The following is a 25,457-nucleotide window of genomic DNA, read 5'->3' on the forward strand; positions in this document are numbered from 1 at the left end:
TTTTCCTGGAAAACACTAGTAGATTTTGTGACAACTGAAAATCCTGATCATAATAATTTTAATGTAACTATATTTCATAAACAAAATGGTGTCCAACACTAAATAACTTTCATTAAAATCATATTGAGCTAAATAAATATCTATATACTGTTTGATTACAGAATTCAATTATCATTTTGGTGAGAATCAAATCAAATTGAGTCAAATTCAGGAAGAAACGATGTTCGAATTACATAATGGCAAATTGTAAACTCTAGTTCGATATTTTACAAAAAAATTGCCCATTTTTACTCTATCTTTTCTTTGAACCCCTCTTATAAAGCCTGTTATTCTCTGAACTCAGAAGGTTAAAAAAATAAACGAGAAGGAAAATTTGAATTACATTTTTAAGAATTTAAACAAGACCTATAATGAAGCTACTATATTCTCCAACCAACAAATCTTTGCAGTCCGTTTCAATTTCATTATAAAACAATTTTCGCTCATTTTGTTCATTTTCAAGTTGGTATTTTTAACTGTCTAGCAGTGAATCTAAAATGCACACCAAACAATATTTTCTTACAAGCTATGAAAGAATTATTGTCCTTAGCCTACTTTTGTCCTCAATTTATTAAAAAATGATAGACAGTTAATATTTCGCATCAAAACATAAGTGCCCATAAAATTTGATTTGTCGGGTGGGTAACAGTAGAACCCAAAAAAAATAGAAAACTTCTCAGAAAATCCAACTATCACCATCATTAATTATCTTATACATGTACATCAACAAAACTTGACAAAATGTGTCTTCTGGTTTTCCTCTGACAAACTCAAGGCATTTGAATGCGCAGAAATATGCAGAATCTCACCTATACTCGGGGCTTGCTCTATCGTTTAGATCTAAAAGTTTGCAAAAATGAAGCTGCCATGTACTCTTTATGATGTCATTTTATTTTGAATTTGCCTATGAACATGGATAAGAAACTCTACATAGGAGAAGCCACCTGCGCTCTTGTCTTCTATCATATATGAGAAGAATAACATTCCTGATGGATAGTAAATAACATGTTAAGTTCAACAATCAACAACAATGTACACCACCATAACAATTGTCTACAGATTTCTTTCTTCAATTTGAATACTTCCTAGTCTAAGCCTAGCAAACCAACAACAAAGCTTGGTAAAACAATGCAGCATCTGTTTAGCATTTGCTGGCAGGAATATATTCCTTTGAGAATTTAGCAGACTAGTCGTAAATTTACTCAACATTATTGATTCACAAACTTTATACCTTTGGAACTTGAAGATAACATTTCTGGCTAAAAGTGTTCTATTATAAAAAAATATCGTGTATTGCTCATGTGACACAAGTAATCGCAATAACATGCAATTGAATCCTAGAAAAGAGAGATCATAAATTCAATCAACAGATTCTACTGTCTACATTACAAATACCACTCCATGACAAACCAATCCAGAAATATTTCACATAGCAAAGCATCATCTTTGGATTTTGCCAAGAGAAATCATGAAATGAAACATAGAACCATTGAGCATGTTTAAAAATCAGGAAGAATGCTTGGGGTCAAAAGCTATAAAAGATGGTGAAATAAAATGTTCAGTTGAAATGAACAAAAAAGTTCAGTATTTTTTGTTTGAAAAGAAACAAGGTTGCTAGATTGGACACAGACGAGTTTTGAACACTAGATACCGGGAAGCAATGCTTTCCAAGAAAACATAGAGCACTGGCTCAAGAAGAAATATTGTGTACGAGAGTAAGCAGCATGTTTGAAGACTATGCAATCAAAAACTTTATGTTTGAAGACAAGAAAAAAAATGAAACACTGCTAATGGGATTGGCAAAAGAATCTGCGTGATTTTATGTTCTAAATTAACTTCCATATGTTCTGCTAATAGTTAAAAATCCATCCTGCATTGAGCAATCAGGTTTACACAATCATTCTAATGCACTGACCTGATGGATCCCCTTTCCTACAGAGCTTTAAACTGCACAGATATAAAGAGTATTAAAAATTTACATTTTATTTAGTCATCAAATCACATGGAAAATTATTTGACAAGGTCTGAAACAAGGAATAATTCCTAAAACAATTTGCTTACCGGAGGTAGGAACATCTTTGCCGCCTTATCTCATTTACCACTTCATTTAACTTCTTCGATAGTAGATTGTCATATTGCTGCAATACAAACTGATAAAACATAATTGTTAACTTAGCATAGTCAAGTCTGAAACAAACGGTACAAGAAAATCATTAAAGCAACATGATTAAAACCACTAGGGTGTGATTTAAGGATGATAGGAAGTTTCCTTGAAAACACCCACTGCCAGGGATAGAATTTGATAATATGATGTTAGACAATGACACCAGGAGAGAAAGACAAGACAGCAAGCAAATTACCAGAGTAGGGACTTCGTCAATTGTAGCAACACCAAACAGTTTCCTCACAATGTCTGGATTCGCAGAGTCTCCAACATATATCAAACAATCATGACCATTCTCAAGAAGATATATTCCATCATCACTGATGTGTTCACTAGAAAGAGGAAGAAAGGCAGGAATAGCAGACTCTTCATCTTCCTGCAATTTATAAAAATCTCTATCTCAAGAAGTAATATAAATATAAGGTCTAGGTTAATAGGCACCCGTACAAAACATATAATAAATTCATATAAATTAGTCAAATGGCTTGGCCACATTCCTATTTTCAAAAATAAAAAGTCATTAACATTTTCAAAATTCATTACGTTATTAAGTTCTCATTAAGTAATTGCTAATATGTAATTCACTCAAATATTTCATACAGAATATCATGATTTTTCATAATTATATATTTTTTAATATGACTAATCAATATACCTTTGTTTCGAGATCATGTATAGCCACCATCCTAGGATACACAAGTGGTATTGCCAATGGAACAGAGATAGAGGACACATAATTTATCCAAAATGACCGTTCATCTATTTTCCCCTCTGTTCGCAACCCTGTACTCTTAGTTAATGCTGAAAAGAAATGAATAATGGAATTAGCACCCACTTGTATAGCCTTCTTAGGAGACCATATGTTAAAGCTTTAACTTCATCAGCTTTGACAGTTCTCATCAATGTACTAAAACAAGATACTACCTTCGAAACAGAAGGACCATCATAAGGAAAATATTGCTGAAGTCAATGACCAGAGTATTATTATCCAATAAAATGCAGATAAAATATTCTAAACAACCAGTATTATTCCAATTTTGGTCACACTAGTTAGTGGCATTACCATGCAGGATTGGAAAAGTAAGAACATACGATATAAAGAAAAAGAAAATTGGTTAAAGTTGATCTGTTAAATAAAAGGTAGAATGCAACATATGAATAAACTATAATAAATAATATCTTCAGTTCCAAGCATTGTTCATCAGAAAAATTCTGCAATGCATGAAAATTCATACATACCAAGTGTGTAGAGGGGCAAAAGCTTTAGTGCCTCGGGAAGAATAAGTTGTCCAGATGAGGACACCGTTGCACAAAATTTACGGTATGAAAATAGTGCATTGATGCAAAGGTTTGTCACTTGTTCCCGAACAAGTGGGAGTGGCTTTGAAGGAATCTCATTAGCAGCTGCAGGAAAAAAATAGTGAAAACTCAACCAAAAATTATACCTGTAAACACAATCTAAAATATGAACAGGATGATACCACCATGGAATCATTTACAAGATATAGAGCCAACAAAATTCAGTATAGAGCTCTAAACAACAGTCCATATCTGGCAAAAAAAATAGTAAAGAACAGAATAATCATAAGAGAAATGCATAATCACTGATGATATATACCCTGTTTTAAGAAACAGCAAAATTGAGTGTCCAAATCAGCTGCACGGAACAGATTACTGAGCATACTAGTTACAGGAAGAGATAAGGTCACGACACGTATTCTTCTTTGGCCATATAGAGTCGTGTAAAGAAGGGCACACTGAAGAGTTGAAGAAAATAATACATATTCAGAATGAGAGTAGAACATTCACCCACAGTGACAGAATTTTCGAAGTAGACTGAACTGAAAATCTTAAACCCCTTGGAATAAAGTTGAGCAGTAAACTTTGCTAATACCTGAAAAGCACATTCTGATCCATCCTGTAACTTATCGTCATGTTTCAAAGTTACCATGAAATTTTTGTCACAGTCAATCTGCACAAAAGAAAAATTAGGCCACAGGTTGAGCATACCAAAGTATTTTTAAATAATTCTACTTTTGGTCAACAAAGAAAAAAAATGGCACGATAAGTTATATACATGACAGACAGCATATCAAATCTTGTTTATGGGCCAGTCCGTTTACAGCTTAGAAAGAAGAAACTCTGGTATTAAATAATTTAATGCCTATTTTGTAGAGATTAGAAGTTAATTAATTTTTTTATTATCAGAAAACTAACTTTTAAAAAATTAAGTAATTGATTTTATGAGAAACAGTTCTAAATAGCTTATGATTATAATCAAACCTCTGATTCTTTTCAGCTTCTAATTATTTTGGAAAGTTGAAACAAAAACATGAGAAACCAAAAAAGTGATTATTTCATATAAGTGTTTCTTTGGAGAAAAAAACTTAAATAAACTGGCCCTATAACTATTTCTAGGAAAACTGGTCCAGCAATACCACCCTCCCTAGGAAAACTGATCCAGCAATACCACCCTCCCCACGTATTTTCTATGTTGATAGAAATAAATTTAGTAAGCTGATAGATGACATCCACTCAAATAAGCCAATTCAGTAAAATTTAGTATGGAACACTTCTACACAACAAATTCCAATAGTTTTGTTGAAAAGAGGACTATCCTAGCAGCTTAAACATTTTAATTATATCTGAACTATGATTTAGCATATATGAACAAGTTAGTTACATTATACAATTAAAATGACAACAGGTCCAAATATCTTTAATCATTAATTCTTCATGAACAAACACATAAAGATATGCTTAATGTCTATACACAGATGATGCGTATAGTTATATCTGGAATCTAGAAAATTATACAGACCCCAGGTAAGTCAACATCAGTTGGGATGCGTTTACAGAAGTTGCCATAGTATTCCTGAACTTGGATACCCTGACAAAAAGAACAAATATGAAAATTGTGGAGCCTATTTGTTGAATGAAAAGGTAGCAAAGAAAGTGAAACAAATAGACTACCTGACTGCACCTCACACGCATTACAGCCTCAAAACCTTGTGGCCTAGTGATGTTCCATCTAAGATCATTGTAAAGTTTTGCAGTATCAGAAAGAGCTGAGAAGGGATAATAGTAATAAACCTGGAAAAAAAGTGAGAAGTTACTTTAGTAAGTAAAACATAATTGAAAAATGATGGAATGTGTTGAAAGGATTAGTGACAATAAGTAACGTGTTGGGTACACATATGAGTATTCTTATTTATATTGAAAAGATACAATAATAATGAACAGAATCAAAAATCTAATAATGGGAAATATTTGGTAAGATATTTCCCTATCAAAACATATAATATCTCCCTATTTAGTGTAATCAAACCATATATTTCGCATAATCAACTCATATCTCTAAAAGAATGAATGTATTAAGTGTTGACGAAGATTAAAACACACAATATTACATAATATTATATATATATATATATATATATATATATTCTTGTCAAGTGAACTTTTGACTTGTGAACAATCATAGAATCCTCAACGAAGATGGTAACGTTACAAAACCCTTTAGGATTATAGCTATTTTTTCCTCTTTCTTCAGAAACAACTACTTGTCATTACAAACTTCTGATATGATTTTCAATTATTTCCCCCTTGAACTCCATTTCCTTCATTAAGAATTTCCAGAAAGTGGTTAAAAGTGTCTGCAGCATTTGTAAAAAGGGAGATTTATAGTAGTAGAGCAAATTAAAAATAACATTTATTTTTGCATTGTTACAGCAAACATCTGATCAATATAAAAAAAACAGTGATCAAAGCTTCAACTCATTTAGCATAAAAATCAATAACACATCAATAATTTCCAGAACAGAGACATAAAAATTCACGTATACCTGTCCACCAGTAGTCCGCGGGATAACAGATATGGATGCAATGTCTACATAAGTCTGAGTAGTCACAAACACATCAACACAAACCTGCAGCATAACAAAGTAATTATACTTAACTAATCAATAACAAGCTGACCATCACATAAGCCCACAAAAAATCCATCCAGTCATAAAAGTAATGCCTGAATCACAAGAAAAAGTAATCAATATCAACCTGATACTCAGCAAATTCAACTGCCAGTTCCTTGAACGCTTTATCTGCAGGTTGAAGTAATTTATGTGCTTCCTGAAATTCAACAAAATTTAGATTTCATTGAAGAAAGTACAAAACTATCAGCACCAACCTTTCAGAAGGTAAAACAGATAAAACTATCAGATGAATCATGGAATAGATGTTATGCAAACGAATACTGCATCCATCAAAATTGGTATCCTTTCCATTTTTATCACAAGATACTATTGGACTTGCAAACGTGTGGAATTTATCACATCCCATGTCACCATCAATCAAGCTTGAACTTATAACATGTAAATGACATAAATAACAAATTGATAAATTTTCTATTATACAGGACAAAATCCAACAATTCAACAACCAAATTGAGAAAGATACCTTTTCACCTGAAGAGATGTTTGTTCTACCTTCGGCCTCCCGTGCAGAGAGGGCACCAATGCCTATAGATGGCAAGACTGGGGACAGCAAACCAAAATCATGAAAAACATTGAACACACTCAATGATGAGTCAGAAAAAAAAACAAACATACGATCTCACTGAAAAGTGGATACGAAAGAAATGGACTAGGATAAAAACAATATGATGACAATAAACCAAATAAAAGATTAAAGGATTAGGAAAACAATATACAAATGAAGATCTAGCCACAGAAGACAAACAAAAATATTCTAACATTACTATAAGTACTGTTTCAAGATGTGTTGAGAAAATTTAAAGGCAAGAGCGTTTAATGGCAACATGTTCTTTACTATGAACTTCTTTCATGCTGAATCGACAAACCACATTAATTATTTTATTTATTCCATTTTTATAATTAAACTGTGCTATTGAAAGAACTTTTTTAAGATATTTTTCTTTTATTTAAACCTTAATGTGTATTTCAGAATATTCGTAACTTCTAATTCAGTCCTGAACTTTACTCAATTCATATCCCAAAAAGAGAAAAAAAGAATTGGCCACATAACAAATGTGGTAGATGCATACTTTCTAGCAAAAAAATTGATATAGCATGAATTTTTATATCCTATCCATCATTACCCATTAGGATGTAGATAGCCACAATTATATAATATAAAGATCAATCATCTAATATATATACAAGCTGAGAAACTCACCTGACTGGAAAACCAACAACTTTCCTCCAGTTTCCTTCATTGCAAGGAAAGCTGCCTAAAAGAAGAAAAAAGAAGTTATGAGCACGGAACATATATTTATAATTTTGATCTATCTGGCTTTGATAGAGGAACTGTTAAACTTAGTGTGAGGACAGTAAAAATAATGGAAAATCCAATACAAATAGCCTGCTAGAAATCATTTGGTTACTAAAGCATAAGTCACGGGAATTAGAAATGTAAAAGGGGAATAGAGAACCAAATCAATGAATAGTATGTAGAGGCTGAAGAGAGATATGGGTTTTGGGCTGTAACAACCTTGCCCGAATGGCAAGGTGAGTGGGAAATACAAAGCAAGGAGAAATTGATGACGGACAAGGATAAAAGGGAGAGAAGGATCCTGGTGGGAGGAATCACTCACGGAGTGATAGCTTATGCCCTTGGAGCAGGGAGGAAGCTGAGGGATTGAAAAGCTGGAAACCATTTTTGTTTCTGATCTTGTTTTACTTCTGTTTCTGAGGGATAACTGACGATTACCTCAGCTATAAGAAGTCCATTCTCCATATTTTCCTAAAGAAACTGAACAGACTGTCATTTACAAGTGAACAAAGACATTAGAAGAACCGTTAGTTTGCTATGAGGGATTCACTACCCAACTAGGGAGAAAGGAGGATAGGGGGACCATTCAGGGAAATGTTTTTTAAGAAATCCAAGCGAGTTCTCAATTAGGAAAGGACAAACCCTTTGCCAGGGAAAAATTCATCCGAGATATTTCTCTCCGTTGTTTGTATTCACCTCAATCAAACAATAAGACCATTTTTTTCTTTACTCTGTTTCTGAGATTGGTTCCTAACAGTAAGGCATATCCATACACTCAAAACGAAACCCAAGCAAAATAAAATAAAATAACAAAACCTTCAACTTCTGTTGCATATCTCAAAAAGATACTCTGTAGAACCTAAAATATTCTACATCATAAAGAAACTACACATACAACTAGGAAATCTATGCATGGGTCTAGATAAAACCTCAGAAATGCAGCAAGTTAAGAAGTTAGAGAGTTCAGTCATGGTTCAAGTCCTTTATTACCCTACCCTTCTTTTGGGGATTAAATATAAAAAGCATTAAAGGAATTCAAAACTTCAAAGAGCTTGGGAAGAATGAAGGTAGAGAAAATTTAGAAAAAATGCCAGTCCTATTTCAACAACCATCCCAGAAATAACAAATAAAGATAACCACAACTTCAAAGCAAAATGCAATACCTTGATAGCTGCGCCAAAGGCTGATTCTGAGGTTCTATTATTTTGGAACATGGTAGGAATGCTTTCCAGAAGTAATTGTAAGTGTTGACGGCACTAAATGCAAAAGAAGCAAACAAGTTAAATACTGGAAAGTGAATACTTTCTTGAAAGATAATTGCCAAAATTCAAGCAGGAAATATTTGAAACTAACCTCAGATAGGGGAACAATTACGTCAGATTGTAAGGGAGTATAAACATCTTGGACATCAGGAACAATGAGCATCAGTGGCTACAAATTTTGAATTTCAAAATCAGCCTGAGAATCAATTACTTAAAATTGGAAAATGCAAAGAGCTTGTTAACTAAAACTGTTACACAGTTACTTAGAATTGTAAAATTGAAATTTATCTAACAAGTCTCAAAAGGAAAATTTTTGAAGATCTAATTAACACAACTGTCTCAAGTTTAAAGTATAAATGCAAACAAATAATTATAGATAAGCTTCAACTGCTAAGAAACACAAAAATCTGATGCAAAAAAATCAATCATTGCTCAGTCAGTTTCCTAGACACCAGTTAACTGTTCATTCGTCCTCTAAATGCAGAATAATTCAAATTAAAGTATCATGGGGGCTTTTATAACAAAAAAAAATCATCTTCAATTTTACATAAACATTATGTATTTATAAAAATCTTATAAAATTAAACTGAATGAAAACATGAACTTTCAACTAAACCTTGCAAATAAAAAAAAAACAGAATTTGTTTGTGTACTTGTTTGATACCTGCTGCAATGCACGTTTCAAGTTGTAAAAATGAATTGTTGAGTCGAAAGTTGCTACTCCAACAAATGTACGAGGACCCTCCTGTAGCAATATAACCAAGAAATTTAGTATGGAGTATGTGTCAAAACAAATTAGGGTATCAATGTAGTCCAAGAAAACAGGAGTTTGTGTAAGTGTAATGTTTTTAAAACTTAAGGAATGCATCTGTAATGTAAGAAGTAACAATGAAACGTTTTAAAAACAAATGGGAGGTTTGCATAGAATTTTAAAAAATTTGGGGAGTCAGTAATCCAAGAAAACCTTAGGGAATGTTTGTATAATTTACCCAAGAAAAAAAGAAAAAACCCAAACCTTCCTAATAGAAATTCTGTCAGATACTGACCACAAACAGGACAGAGGTTTACCAAAATGAGGGTTAAAAACAACTAAAAAGCCATAATGATGGAAGAGGCCCACACTTTTTTCAAAATTATTATCATTTCAATATTCATTAACTCCCAAATCTCCTGTTGTTTTTCTTGGGTGTAAAAAATATTGAATTCATTAATGTGTGCATTTGCTAGGCAATCGCTGGAGTTTGATACAATGTGAAATCTGTTAAAGCCAATCAGGCTCATAGGATAAGAAAGGATAAAACAAAGATACCATGCACACACTTCTCCCTGTTTGGGAGGCAGGTGGAAAGGAGGGAAGAATTTTAAAGGATTTATCTTTCTTACATTTAAGTACCAATCTAAACAGAGAATAATGAAGCAACGAGTTTCAGTCCAGTAAAACAAAAGAAAATATGGAAAATATTAAGCACCATACAAACTGCCCTTTATAAATTATTGATAAGTTGCCAACACTTAGAACTCACAGGAAGGTCTGAAATAACTTGACTTATTGCACTGCAAGCTGCAGCTGCTGCACCAGTTTGAACAGCATTGATGGATACATCAATGAGAAAGAAGTACACTGCAGGCATTGGCTCACGAACCTACAAAAAATAGTGAATCACACACCAGTTGTAACAGACACTAAAGAATCAAGAAACAAGAATAAAAGAAAAATAAGTCTTATTCCAGGCCGAGGCATAAACTGCTTAGTTCATTATAAGCTTAGAGCCATGAATAAACTAAGCCAACCTATGATGCACCTATACTTCAAACTGTATCACATATCCGTATCTGTATCCAATACACTAGGATACTTACCAATATTTACCGATGAAGTATCTAAGTTATAAAGTACTAATATTTTTTTATGATAACTATAATTTGTAATTTTTTATTCTGACAATGTCTAATAAATGTGATTTTAATTTTGGGTTACGCAATTGCAATGATATATTGATTATATTTTAAGAATTTTTATACATTTTTCAATAGGTAGATCGTATATGTCACGTACGTATCCTTTTTTTTTATTGTCAAAATAAGTGTATTGCCATCCTATCATATCCTATACACATTACCAATCCAGTACCCAAAAGATCAAAGAAACATGACTAAAATCCGAATAAAGAGACGTTTATAAAACCGGCAGCAATAGCATAAAATGTAAATAAGCATGAAACACAAAATTGTTGCAATATTTTATCTACAGTGATTTTATATACATTACAAAAGTAAAACTGCACAAGAATTATTAGGTTCAGACATTTAGTAGCTATCTGCTCACTTCATAATTTCAGACTAGGAATATTTTTAATAAATTGAAATGCTAGAATAACCTCATCTAGCAGGATAAGCCTCTTGTTATTTGGTAGTAGAAATAATGTATTCTTTTAAAGTTAGGCTTTAGTTTATTTAGATGATACTGGGTCTAGTTTACATATTTAGGTCTCACTTTGGTTATGTGAGTGGTTGGCACGTTTAAATCCCACAAGAGCACTAATTTGTTCTCTAGCCTGATAAAAAGTTTAGGGACTTTTACTGGAAAAAGCATGAGGAATATCTTATTTGTGAGAAGGGACTCAGTTGCCTTTTTTACCTCTTCAGTAATTAATCCTATGAAGTAGAGCAGTATTCTTTTTTCATGAAATGAGATCATCCAATGGCCCTGCTATCAACTTTTAGGCAGTCATAATTGCTACGTTACTAGCAATTTAGCAACCATTAAAATTTCACTTATGCATCCAACAAATGCTGATCTAATTCAAGTTTAGTTTCTTTTCTTACAACTTGTATATTTTACCAAAATTCATCATTGTATAGCCTGGTATATTTTACAAATAAACTAACCATGAATTCTTTTGTTGCAACAAACTCAACCGTTCCCCTACACAGCTCAGGCCTTTCATCAGCATCTCTGCGTCGACCATCTGGACCTAAATTGCAGTGGTAGTCTCGTGGAGTTTCATCACTAAATCCTGTAACAGAAATATTAATGATAAAAAATGTTTGATAATGTCACAACTTGACAAAAAAGTAAAATCTTAATGAATAATCCTATCATAAAAAAGCTAGAATTATGAGAAAATAGTGAGACCTTATATTTAATTCACTGAATTTTTTTTAACAAAAGGCTGACCAGAGGTACTATCCATATTACATTGTAGGATCACATGCAACACAAGACTTCTACCCTGATGTGTCATGTCTACTTGACCAGAATCTGTTCTTACATGTTCTTCTGATATCTCTTTATAAAATATTTCATCCTTTTGGTGAGTGATGGATCTTGAGAACTTTGAATAAACAAACAATATATGTTATTATTTGATGACATATTTCATTGGCTCATCGGGTGGTTTTAAATAAGATTAGGCAATTAACTTCTAAATGGAGTAAGGCACACAATCTTCATGAAGGGTTTTCCTTGACAGATATGAAGAGGAATAAAGCAGCTTTGCTCCATTAATGTCTTCTCGTTTTCTTTTGTAGGATTATGTCATTTTTCCCCCTAAGGAACCGACTCATCATCCCAATTCTTTCTTTGTCTTGAAGAATTTCTTTTATCAAAAATAAAAAAAGGACAGTCTACGTACGCCATGCACCAGGGTTAAACTGTGTTAATCATATTTTTTGGGTGAACAACTTAATTAAGGCTATGCTTGTGGAGCAAGTTTTTATAATTTAAGTGTTTATGTATAATTTGCTTTTATTACCAAAGAGGGAATAAAGTTAAATTGTATACAAATCAGTTGTAAAAAAATTGTAAATATCCTAGAGAGCTTATTAAAACAAGCAAAAGAGCAGCTTATTGATATACAATAAGCTGTTTTCATAAGTTTCTCCAAACATACGCTGTGTCATAAGATAAGCCTATATAAGTTCTTTGAAATATGCCCTTAAAAGTAAGCATTAAACAACTAGGCATCAAAAGCATTAAAAAAAACTTGTGATATGAATAACAATATCAACCAACCACTAAATCACCGATTAACTTATCTTTACCAGCCAATCACAAGAAATTCACATTTATCCTCTAGTCACTCCAAGGGGAAGCAGCATAAGAAATTATATCGGCGTGTCATTTGCAGTTTCCATAAAATGACAACAAAAAATAGTAGGACGAGCAATTGAATAGCAGATATAAATAGTACTAACCGCACAAATTGCAGACAAAACGCCTGCCCTGATCAACGAATTTCATGAAGGGGTTTATATAAGCCTTGCAACGAGAGCAACGGACAGGACCACCCTCCCCAAAATCAACAACCTAAAATAATATGCATTCAGCCAAAAGATTAATTGAGAAAATAAAATATACATTCTTCATTGGAGGCAATATTTTAGAAATAACAAAGAGTGAACATAGTGAATATTGTAACAGTTTACATTTACCACTACAGCTGTACAAAAAGATATTTGAAGATAGTAATTATGGGCTCAACAAGAGTCACTAATCTTATTAGAATAAAGTTAAAACAATTGAAAATGCTTAGCAGAAGCAGTGAATTTTCCAACATTCCCCAAGGTGATATTGGCAAATATAAGAAGGAAACCGAAAATTACACAATGAACAAACAAAGAAAACCAAAATATGTTAGTTCATGTAATTTGTTTAGGGAAATTTGTTCAAAGATTGTCTAGTTAAACAAGTTTTTCTTATAGTTCATGGTCGTCTAGTGAAAGTCCTATAATACACCAAAGGAGTGAAAAACGTCTTGCCTAGTAAAGTGTTTCTCGTCTACCCATTCAGTAAAGAACATCTCATCTACTAATGAAGAATCTCTCATCTACCCATCTAATGGGAGCCCGTTTTGTATGCTCTTCTAGTGGAAGGTCGTCTTGCAAGCCATCAATGTCTACATCTAATGTGTTTCCACTTCATCCAAATGTGAAACACATGTTACCCATGTCAAAGATTTTGTTGAGTGATACCCAGTGTGATCCTAGAGGAGTTTGTTACATCCATGTAGTATATATGGATAACGTGTGTAAAGCATGATGATGGGTTGTTGTTAAAGAATTGCAATTTGCAACATTAATTATGTTGTGAGAATTCCTTGTATTGAGAGCGTAACAATTGAGTTGTTACTTAGCTAATTGCATTCTCATTAGTAGCTGCTAGTGAGGTGTTAGAGGATAAACCTACGAGCATGTCATCTGCTATAGTAAGTAAATAGAAGACTTAATGGTTATGAAGGAGGACATGAATTCACTTCATCTAAACAATACCTGGACTCAAGTTCATAGACTTCTGGTTCTAGATTGGTTAGTTGTAAATGGATTTCCAAACAAAAGGATGGAATTCTAGGAACTAATCAAAAGATATTCAAGGCGATGAATTAACCAAAAATTTGAGAAAGATGAATTAACCAAACTTCAATAGAATAACAACTAATACAGAAAATATCTATTACTTAGCACACTTCAAACGAAATAAAAAATCAGTACTTGAATAGGCTCCTCAGATGGGTGTGGAAGGGCCAGGGGTTGGACTAGCATAGCCAATTGCATTCCTGATGTTGTCAAAAGATCAGCAGTGCAAGGAACCTAATTCATTCAAAATAAGAGCAAAGCAAACGAAAGAAAATCAATACAAATTACAGGTATCCCTAAATTGTCAAATTACGTCACCAACCTCAGAAAATAATTTTAAGACAAAAATTCACTTAAAGTAAAAGAAATTTCTTTAGAAAGAGAAGAACACATCAATAGAGTGAGTTATCTTCTTAGGAAAAAAAATATAGATTAAAAGTTTTCAAAAACCAAATCATAAAATGCAGCCACAAAATACAACTCTATACACTTAAGTAATAAAAAAGGAGGATGTCTTGGCGCATGACTGCATGAGGCCACCACCTAGTGGGAGTATATGGAAAATAAGTGGAGAGTCTATTTCCAATAATTGAACCTGTGACATCCAGGTCACAAGGCAGAAACCTTACCGCTGCACCAAGGCTCATCCTCTATAGAAACAAGTAATACAGATGGAGCCAAGAAATCATAGCATTTCTTATGACCTTGCTTAAAGATAAATAACATTGCAGACATTAGACATGACCTGATTGATTGTGCACTTCATGAAACGTGGACTGCAATTCCCTGTGTCTCTTACAATGAAATCACTTGTAGCAGGCTGGACAAAAAAAAGTAATGCAATGTAAATGACTTTCCAGAATAATGGGGAAAAGGTAATTTATAATATTAAAGACCAAGAACAATCAAGTGTACTTATTAAGCCTTAACTTCAACATAAAGTCATTTATGTCTATCTCTAGTTTGTTTAAATAAAAAAACATAGATCAGTAATTTTCAAATGACTACCGGAGGAATGGTTGCCTGGTTGCCTTGACGAGTTTCATGCAAAATCACAGAGGAACCAGGAGTAGGTCTTGGAATTTGATTGGGATCAATTTTGGAAGGACCTGCCATAGGGGCTCCAGCTTGACCAACAGCAGGTGAGATGGTAGTAGTCATAGACTGATTTGGCAATGGTGGTGGCATGCCAAACATCCGAGGAGGCTGTGAAGGACCAGGAACAGGAGGAGGTGGTGCTACCTACATAATTCCCAATAATCAGAATCCATACCACTTTTCAAAAGATGGATAAATGCACATAGGACATATTACACACAGTTTGGGTACTAGATATGGTAAGGCATTAGCAACACTTAAATAATACACACTGACAATTATACAAATGAAGTGTTTACTGCTGCAAATGCCTATTCATCTTTTCACAATAATAAACACTAATTCTCAAAAACATCCTATTCTTATTTAAAGGCTTATAGACATTATACCAAACTCGTAGGCACAAATGAGAAGAGTTGTATAATAACACAACATAAAGAAAATATCATATTGTGTCTGTTTTAAACTAAGACCAGAGGCAACAGCAGATATGTCATATGAGCATAAATGCTTAAGGCCTGTTTGGGTAGGGTTCTCCATAAGCACTAATAGGAAAAGGAAAAATGAAACAAGTTGAGCATAAGTACAAATTAGTTTATGCATGTCAAAAATCATCTTTTAGATAAGTTAATATAAGGAAGTTCTTACAAATAAGTCTCCGGAGAAACTCTTTTCATTTTTTTCTTCTTAGTTTCTTCTCTTAGAAATGCTTATGGAAAAATTTATGCATACACACCCTTCCTTTAACCATTCATAATCACTGAACTTGATGGAAATAGAAAAGAAACAGAAAAACAAATAGGTATGAATTGGAGAAATAAGTGGAAAGCTTCAAAGGTTCTTATTTTTATTGTTACAGTCATATTTTGCGCAGCCATTAATAGTTTGCTCTAACTGGTTAGAGGCAAATACAACAGATTCACAGCAAAACTTGTACCATTGCATATACATAGGACAACATTCTTTTCGGGCATCCTTAGTGTGATGGGTTAATAAACAATACTTGTATGAGAACTACTCATCAATAGCTGTAATAAGAGAATATCTTGTATTCTTCTGTCTTTTACTTTCTTTAACTTTTTTATTAAAATATATAAAATCACATCGATGCAATTTTACATGGTACTGAAGAACATATGAATACATACACCACAATTAAAATGGTCTTTCGTCTTAATTAGGTGCAGAATTTATAAATATAAATGGATCTTACTATTTGATCAATATGCTCAGGATAGACTCGACATTTTTAAATATGTAAACTTGAGTTCATAACTTTCTGGGTGTATTAAATATCCAATGCCTGTTTCATAAGTTCTTTTTAAGACTCTTTTTGCAACAAAGATTCTGATAAAAATTATATTTGTAAGTTTCTTCTACTTTTAAAACCAACAAATGCATTTCAATGTATCTCTTCTGAAACTGAACTATGGAACCACAATTTAGAACCTCCATTCAACGAGCTATCATAAGAAACCACCATCACATATGAATCCTCTTTCAACCAATTAAAAAACAATGTATTGCTGTAGGCCCACAACTTTGCTGATAATGCCTACACATATCCTTGTTTGTAAATACATAAATTAATAAATTTGAGAGAAAAGATAAGCAAATGTGTTTTGAATTTGCTTGAGTGCATTTTCCACCCAGAAGAATAGACTTATTTGTAGTCAAGTCAAGAGTATTACAAAGATGATTAATACACCAAAACAATTTAAAAGAGAACAATTAAGATACCGCTACTTCCTAGATCCATTGAACCTAGCTATGAGAAATATCTAGGCTGTTTGGACAAAATAACATTAAAAAAGCTCTTATCTCCAAAAATAAAACCATTTCCAACAAAAAAATGTGTACTCATTTTTCCTGTTTGGCACAAGACAAAAAAATTAGAAGGTCCATTATTTTGTCATCTGCTTATGCTAAAGACTACGCAGTCACCAAAATCTTTTTTCCTTTAAAAACGCAGGAAAAGACTGTTTCTTGTAGTTTTTTTTGTACAAGAATAGGTTACATTTTTTTATCAATTCATCCAACAAATATTTGCTAAAAAACATTTAAATACAATAAAGTTCATGTAGAGAAGAGCTACCTGCTGGGCTTGCATCTGCCAAGAAGGTGCTCCAAAAGGTGAACTTGGAGGCTGCATTATTCCTTGAGGTGCCATGGGATAGGGGGGTTGGGGTTGACCAACTGCACCTGGAGGAGCTCTCATAGTTGGAGGAGGTCCAACCGGAGGTTGTGTCACACTGCCCACAGGAAAGCGTTGGGGACCTGCCAAAGCCCCAGCAGAAAAAACAGGCGGCCCATTATTCATCAAATTACCCGGTGCACTGCCAGGGACCACAGCTGGGGGAGCACTCATTGGCGGTGAAGAAAAAGGACTCGGACTCGGACTAGGACGAGCACCAGGAGCCATTGGAGGTGGCACTAGCGGACGGATTTGCGGAGAACCACCAGGAACCCCAGAAACAGGCGCAGCACCACTAACCACCGGTGGATGAGACCCAGGAGGAGGGGGCCTTGACACAAAAGATGGAGGTTGACCAGGAGGTGGCCCAGTGGGCCTTCCAGGAGCAACATTTGGTGGAAATGTAGACAATGGTTGTCCAGTAGGAGGCCCTACAGGCCTCGCCATTGCTCCAGGAGGTGGTCCAGGTCGTGAAAACGGAGTTGAGGAACCAGGGATCCCCGCTGGAGAGGCCGAAGAAGGAAAAGGTGGTGGCTGACCAAATGGGGGAGGTCTAGAAACAGGATTCGAGGTCATGGGAGGCCGATTAAGATTCAAATTCTGCATATTATCAGCAATTGCATCAGGAGTGCCCCTAATGTTAGGAACATAATTAGGGGGAGGTGGCTGTGGTGTGTTACTGCCGGGTCTAGGTGCCCCTGGAGGCACAGGAGCAGCCATTGCTGAATCAAATCAAATCAAATCCAAACTCAATTTCTAACAATCCTCGCTCCGCTTCGCCAGATTATCAAAATAGCACCGTAAAAACAAAGATCCAAATCTACAAGGATCACAGATTCAATAATCATTTCATTATTCCAGAAAAAATTGACACAAAAAAACAAGAATCATAACACGTGAGCGTGAATCGATGAATCGATCCGCAATAAAAATGATTGAATCAGAATGCAAATTACGATAAGGTAAAGGAAGAGGAAAAAACCTGGTGCGAGATCGATCGAATCGGAAAAAATTGGGAGCAGAAAGAGCTTAGATCGGAGAAGGGGGTTTTAGAGAGTGGTTAAATGGTTGTGCGTAAAAATAACTTATTAATATCACTCTCTTATTTGTTTTCGGTCATGTGTAACTGTTCAAGACCAATTTCGTTCGGGTTATTATCATTTCCAATTGCCAAACCTGCGCAATGTTTTTATCGCCTAGTGCTACTAGTGGTCCTAATAGGTTTTTTTGGCTTTTCTGCAAATTTTAAGGAATATTGTAAAAAAATCATATTCACTGAATTCTTTAATTTATATTTAGATTATATTATATATATTCTTGGATACTAGTGAAAAAAATTGCATTGTTTAATTCAGTTTAGGGTAATCTGGTTTATTTAATGATTATTTTTAAAGTTTTGTATTGTTGACCATCAAAAAACACTTTTTAAAACAAATTGATTTTAGAAACCACTATTTTAATTGTTTTAATTATTTGAAAACAGTCGTTTTTATGGTTTTACCTGTCTCCTAGTCAATTCAAAATAAAGTTTAAGAAAAATTCAAACTAGAATTTGAGACTTTTTTTAAAGTATAAATAATTAAAAGTGGCAAAACATATCAAACTATTTTAATATCATCTGGTTTCGGTTAAAAGTGGGACGAATTAGTTGATTCTTCAAGGTTATACGGATTAAAATTGATTTTTTATATCGTTATAGGATAGTTGAGAGGTTGATTTGTCATTTTTAAAAAAAATTATCATTTGTTTAATTTGAATTTATTTATTTGATTGTAGTAATTAATATTATTTTTTGACAATAAAATGTAATAAAAACAATAAAATAATCAAACTTTAATATTTTAATCACACAAAATTAAATGTTTAACAAAATAAAAAAAAATATTAACAATACATCAATAAATTAAATAATATAAAAAAAATATAAATAAATTTTTATATAGAGCATTGAACACTCCAATTTCAACTCAAAACATGAGATTCACTCTAAAAATATAAAAATATAGAAATCCTCATTATGTAATATATCTTTTCCTCTGTTGAAAAGGTAAATTAAAAAAATTCAACAATTTTTGTTTTTGATAAAAGTAGAACATAATTCATCGATAAATAACAATTTTTGAAGATTTGACTTTAATAAATTAAAAGAGTAAATATTAAGTAAGATAAAATAATTTTATATATTTTTCTAATAACCATAAAATTCATTTATCTCAACTATTTATTATAAAAATAATTTAAATGTTTCCAAAGAAACAAAAACAAAAAAATAATTACAAATGATATGTACATATATTATCACTTCTTTATTTATTTGCATCATCTATATTTTGATTATAACTGCTACTTTTTCTCTTTATCCCAATAAATATACGAACTCTTTAGTAAATATGGTCTTATGAGTTATCTGATCGTAATATTAGGGATAATGGAAAAATATTCCAATAAATAAAATCGCTTATGATAAAGAGATGTATTAAAAATAAGAAAGAGGTGTTACTGATATTTTAATTTTCAATTTATGATATTAAAAACATAATTAAATGACAGTTATAGTATTTTATGTAAAAAGATGACTATTTATAGAATTATATAAATATTATATTAATAACATTAAATGGCACATTAATATTTTTTTATAACTTTAGTTTCTTTACTATATTCACAGAGATGAATAAAGGAGTATTTTTTATAAAAAAAATTTCATAAATATCTGTAATTTTTATAAAACAAGTATTTAAAGAAAAAGCAAAAACATTTCACTATTTGAGAAAAAAACTTGTAAACACTTATTAAAAATGATTTAAATTAAATATTTTTCGTAAAATGAAATCAACTCATACATCTCAAATTCCAGAAAACTTAAATAAGATTTTGTTCCATATAAAAGTTAAACATATAATTTTGTTTAACTTATAAATTTATTTTCTTATTTTATTTTTTATAAGTAGAAAAGGTTTACTCAAATGTAGTCTAAATATTTGAAAACTTAAAATATGAAATATTTTCTCTATACCGTTGCAAAAGCAATTCATGAACTAATATAAATAACAAATTCTATTTACATTAATAACACTAACATTAGTGAAAACAAAGGGGCATTGTGTATGCAATATTTTTCTTTTACTCCATTTTCACATAAATGAACTGTACATACAAAATATAATTTTGAATAAGTCGAAATTGAAAAGTAAAAAATTGAGTGCAGAAAGTGATTGAAAATAAAAGTTATTTTATTTTATATGTGAGATTTGGTGTGGAAATGTGTGAGAGTATGGTCTCTTTGTTACCTTAAAACAAGGAACTAATGAAAGAGTGGAAAAGTCATATAAATATTAAAAATTAAAAATAATTTTATTTTTTAAGTAATTCTTATAAAATGACAAAATACTGCATTGTATTAATAAAATAATATATATTAAATAAGGGTAGAATCGAAAAAAATTATGTACATCAAAAAACGGTTATAATGGAAAATCTCTTTTATATATAAGTATAGATTAATAATAGATTAATGGACAAATATTTACACATAAATCATATATATATTACATTAATAGCAATTTATGTCCTCTATTATATACATTTCAAAGACAGTGGGTCTGACACGCCTTTTAAATTACATGTTCATACCTATCGGGTAGGACACGTATCGATGAAATATCCAAATTAAAAGAAAATTATTAAATTTTTGACAATTTTAACACAGTTCTAACCTATGTAACACTGACACTAATACGACACAAACACTGATAGAGAGATACGTATAATCTCTCTAGAATGTAGGATACAGGAACACATATCTATATATTATATAACTATGAATTATATAAATTAACAATAAATATTTATGTGCATAAGAATGTTTCAAATTATTTTTGGAGCATGAAGATGTTTGTCATGACTGGTTCAAAAGAATTTTTTCCTTATTTTTATAATCATAATAAAATTTTTTACAATAAATTTGAGTTTTAAGAAAATTATTGTATTTATCATTTTTAAAGTTGTGTTAAAATCGTGCTAAAATTGTCAGAAATCCAGCAAATATTTTTTAAATTAAACACTTTACCGATAAGTGTCCTATGAGTATCGTATGAGTGTCGACACCGATATGTGTGTCCGACATGGACACGCTATTTGAGATATGTGTCTAAGCTTCATAGGTTCTAAAACAAATTTTTTTATAGATCAGTGTCTCTTATACACATAAATCTTAATCTTTATTGACAACTTATATAATTCATAACTATATTATAATATATAGATATATGTCTTCCTATTTTACCTTTATTTTAGAAATGATACGTAATTCTGTGTCTGTATTTGTACTTCTGTATCCGTATCATATAGTATTTATACTCAATAGGAGTGAGATTTATAAATTTTTTTAAAACTACAGAAGAAATAGGGAGTAAAAAAAAGTAGGATATTTTATTGTTTGTATTTGTACTTCTATCATATAGTATTTATACTCAATAGGAGTGAGATTTATATACTTTTTTTAAAAAATTACAGAAGAAATTGGGAGTAAAAAAAAAGTAGGATATTTTGTTGTTGACTAGTGGCATGTAGTTGTGAAGGTGGAATGCCACGTGTGCAGACAGTTAGAAATGGTAACAAAATGAGAGTGAGAGTGAGGAAGTGCAATGGGCACACTTAACACAGTAACGCATCAAAATGCATTGCGCGTTGCCTTCGTAACGGAATCACCTCGAATCTCGAGCTTTTCAACTCGCATACACAATCTCGTTTCCCCTCCATTTCCATTTCCGTGCATTCCTTCCAAATCCACATACTTCTTCACACCTCAATTTTTCAATTTCTCATCTCTCTCTTTCTCTCTTCACGCAAACGCTAAAATGACCTCTCACGCGCCGCCAGAGCACACGTTTTTCCTCCGCCAGAGCGACGCGCTGCTTCGTCGCCGGTGATTTCTCCGCCGACATGCTTCGGGAGACCAAAGTCGTCCACCTCCGGCGCGCCGTCGCCGCCGCGTTCTTCTTCGCCACCGTTTCCCTCTCTTGTTTGGTCCTCTTCGGAGACGTTGATTCTCGTAGATTCTTCTCCACTTTCCCGTACTCTTATTCCTTCCCAGGCCTTCCTAGCATTTTTCCGTCGGTGTACAACGACACCGTTGCGGTCAGTTCCGTTGCTTGCTTCGTTCTCTTCTCTCGCATTATGCATCGTTTTTCATTTCCTGCTACTTGTTGCAGCGTATTGAGTTACTTCTCCGTTTTTTGCATGCTTAATTAGTTAATTAATGCGTTGTTTCATTACATAGATTTATATAGTAATTAATGCATTGCCTTATGTTTTAACTGTGTTATCTCACCAATTGAAATGCAATTGAAGGTCTAATTTGTTCCCGGAATTGAATAATCTGTATGTGTTTGTTTTAGGAAGCGTATTTTATGCATACAAAATAGTGTAGTATTAAGAGTACTGGTGATTTTCAATGGACGTTAAGTGTCGAGTTTCTTTAATCGATATATTCGTAAGTTTTAGATATTCGGAAGTTTAGTTGACTGAGCAAACTAGGCTTATTAACTACTAATTAGTTGATTAGATCATTAGAAACACTTGTAATAGCTGGTGATTTCCCAATGTAAAATTATTGTAGCCTCTGCTGTTGATACGAATCTGTTCATACTTTAGTCATTCTCTGATCTTATGAGTAAATTTATTCAAATGCGAATATTTATAAACACTAAATCCATTTGTTTTATCTAGTTTCATAACCATAAGCATAACCTTCATCATTGACTCTTGTGCAGACTAATGAATATCCACTCGAAAAGGTCCTGAATGACGCTGCTATGAAAGACAGAACTGTAATCTTGACCACGTTAAATGAAGCATGGGCAGCTCCAAATTCAGTCATTGATCTTTTCCTTGAGAGCTTTAGAATAGGAGATCGTACCCGTTCCTTTTTAAATCATTTGGTAATCATTGCATTGGACCAAAAAGCATTTGCACGCTGTCAGGTTATACATACCCATTGCTTTTCTCTTGTTAGTGAAGAAGCTGACTTTCGTAAAGAGGCGTACTTTATGACTCCTCGCTACTTGATGATGATGTGGAAAAGGATTGATTTCCTACGTTCTGTTCTTGAGATGGGATACAATTTTGTGTTCACAGTAAGTTATTTTTTCCATCACTAACCTCTTGCAGCTCAGAAGGACTAACTTGTGTGAACCTTAAAAAGTGATTTTAGTTTTAGCGGCCATGGAAACATTCTAAAAGTTGTGGAATTTATTGTCTTTGTGATTGATTGATATAGTGCGTAATGGGAGAAATTGTCTGTCATGTGAATGAGGGAATGGGTTACTTGTAAGTTGACTTTGTATGCTATTAGTTGGCTAATTTATTGGGTATTTCAGACAAATACTACATTTATTGTAGCAATGCATGTGGGATTTATCTTTGTGGCAAGATTTAGAATTATGGGTTTTGTTTGATAAGGAAAAGTAAATTTTGGTTGTGGTTAATGTAATATTCTGATCAAATCTTGAGGAAAATATTATTCCTTGGTTATTTTTATGAAACTGTATGTTGAGCTAAACTTCTGCCTCTAACTTCCTTTTGGCAATTTCATTTAAACTGATATTCGGAACTGATAGGAACTACCGTATCTGTGCATAGTTCATAGCGGCAAAGTTTAGTCTATACATTTTATTGTTGATGCTCTTATTGTATCTTCCTACACTGAATTTTCTTTTTACAAAAGGGGAAAATATGAAAAGGATAAGACTTCGAAAAATCTATAGAAGAAGCTAGATAAATTTCAGAAGTATTAATTAGATACTTACTTTGGTGTTCCTGTCCCAGGATGCCGATGTCATGTGGTTTAGGAATCCATTTCCAAAGTTCCACGTTGATGCAGATTTCCAGATAGCGTGTGATCATTTCACAGGTAGATCTGATGATGTAAAGAACAAACCCAACGGAGGGTTCAACTTTGTAAAGTCCAATAATAGGTCAATAGAGTTTTATAAGTTCTGGTACTCTTCACGAGAAACCTATCCTGGATACCATGATCAAGATGTCCTTAACTTCATCAAGACTAATCCTTTCATTAATTATATTGGACTGAAGATGAGGTTTTTGGATACTTCTAATTTTGGTGGCCTTTGTGAACCAAGTAGAGATTTAAACCATGTTTGTACCATGCATGCAAACTGTTGCTTTGGTTTGGATAGCAAGCTTCACGATCTCAGAATATTGCTTCAGGATTGGAAGCATTATTTATCCTTACCTCCAAGTTTGAAGAAGTTGTCGGTTGTTTCCTGGAGGGTTCCTCAAAAATGCAGGTTGGCCGTTTACTCGAGCCTTTCTATTATAATTTAACCTTGTTTTTGCTTTCCACTGTGAAACAACTCTTTTTTGACTTCTCATTTCTTGTTATTAATGGGGTGAAATTTCACCTCAGCCTTGATTCTCTCAGGCACCATCATGCACCAGAAAAGAGTATTGAAGAATGAAGTATTCATTCCATACATTTCTCTGACTCAAACGTGGAAGTTAAACTATGCACTTGGATGAAGGTTTGAATTAGGAAAATCAACTTTGCTAAACCAACATTTGATGGAAGAATTCTTCCAAGTAAAAGCACACTTAGATGTAATAAGCTGTTTAATTCGTTGATTTTTTGTGTTTCTCCTAGTGCAAACTTTCTGTCATTTGCACAATTTTGTGCAACTTTATGTTGTAGTGGAACTATTTTCCGATCCTCAACAGTCAACATCTACCATGTCTTTGTCTTTTCCCTCGATAAAGAATTCAGAAACACAAACCCAACAGGACTTAACTAGTTTAGAAATTGAAGCAAGAGAAATTCGTGTGCTACTTTCTGCCTTTAACCATTGCCATGCTTTCGTCTCTTTGCTCTATAACCCAATTACTAATTTTGCTCTTAGTAAGTTGTAATCTCATATGGTTTTCTAGTTACAACAGCATTAGTTTACTATATAAATTGCAAATGTATCTGTTTGTTCGATGAGATGTATCTGCATCCATTGTAATTGAAATATTAATGAGATCAGCATCTAACAAAAAT

General features: G+C 32.8%; 2 protein-coding genes across 2 annotated transcripts; one reads left to right on the forward strand and one right to left on the reverse strand.

Annotated features, from left to right (window-relative positions):
* Nucleotides 1-634: 634 nt before the first annotated feature.
* Nucleotides 635-18,608, reverse strand: LOC137828769 (Sec23/Sec24 protein transport family protein). Its single transcript, XM_068635453.2, has 25 exons — nucleotides 18,384-18,608; nucleotides 17,303-18,221; nucleotides 15,118-15,351; nucleotides 14,855-14,929; nucleotides 14,245-14,343; nucleotides 12,952-13,063; nucleotides 11,644-11,771; nucleotides 10,278-10,397; nucleotides 9,419-9,499; nucleotides 8,846-8,923; nucleotides 8,656-8,748; nucleotides 7,397-7,451; nucleotides 6,659-6,735; nucleotides 6,260-6,331; nucleotides 6,049-6,132; nucleotides 5,177-5,296; nucleotides 5,025-5,093; nucleotides 4,098-4,175; nucleotides 3,822-3,960; nucleotides 3,443-3,607; nucleotides 2,859-3,004; nucleotides 2,400-2,579; nucleotides 2,101-2,189; nucleotides 1,955-1,986; nucleotides 635-1,025 (listed from the first exon to the last, which is right to left on the reverse strand). Exons 2-25 carry the CDS (start codon nucleotides 18,119-18,121, stop codon nucleotides 916-918), a joined length of 3,255 nt encoding a protein of 1,084 aa, XP_068491554.2. The 5' UTR covers nucleotides 18,122-18,221; nucleotides 18,384-18,608; the 3' UTR covers nucleotides 635-915.
* A 3,428-nt stretch (nucleotides 18,609-22,036) lies between these two features.
* LOC137830696 (uncharacterized protein At4g15970) lies at nucleotides 22,037-25,247 on the forward strand. The gene is made up of 4 exons (XM_068638170.2): nucleotides 22,037-22,540; nucleotides 23,176-23,538; nucleotides 24,230-24,711; nucleotides 24,831-25,247. The coding sequence occupies exons 1-4, from the start codon at nucleotides 22,346-22,348 to the stop codon at nucleotides 24,880-24,882; spliced, it is 1,092 nt and encodes a 363-aa protein (XP_068494271.2). The 5' UTR covers nucleotides 22,037-22,345; the 3' UTR covers nucleotides 24,883-25,247.
* The last annotated feature ends 210 nt before the right edge of the window (nucleotides 25,248-25,457 follow it).

This window comes from Phaseolus vulgaris, chromosome 7 (genome assembly GCF_051622355.1).
Source record: "Phaseolus vulgaris cultivar YP4 chromosome 7, ASM5162235v1, whole genome shotgun sequence".
Classification (NCBI taxonomy): domain Eukaryota; kingdom Viridiplantae; phylum Streptophyta; class Magnoliopsida; order Fabales; family Fabaceae; genus Phaseolus; species Phaseolus vulgaris.

Bases quoted from the DNA above. Each gene is read 5' to 3' on its own strand.
- LOC137828769 (XM_068635453.2), bottom strand. From the start codon at position 18,121: ATGGCTGCTCCTGTGCCTCCAGGGGCACCTAGACCCGGCAGTAACACA. The intron at 15,352-17,302 runs GTAGCTCTTCTC...GGAATTATGTAG, and splicing joins GGCAGATGCAAGCCCAGCAG to GTAGCACCACCTCCTCCTGT. The intron at 6,332-6,658 runs GTATCTTTCTCA...GTTGAATTTCAG, and splicing joins ACATCTCTTCAGGTGAAAAG to GAAGCACATAAATTACTTCA.
- LOC137830696 (XM_068638170.2), top strand. From the start codon at position 22,346: ATGCTTCGGGAGACCAAAGTCGTCCACCTCCGGCGCGCCGTCGCCGCC. The intron at 22,541-23,175 runs GTCAGTTCCGTT...ACTCTTGTGCAG, and splicing joins TGTACAACGACACCGTTGCG to ACTAATGAATATCCACTCGA. The intron at 24,712-24,830 runs GTTGGCCGTTTA...ATTTCACCTCAG, and splicing joins AGGGTTCCTCAAAAATGCAG to CCTTGATTCTCTCAGGCACC.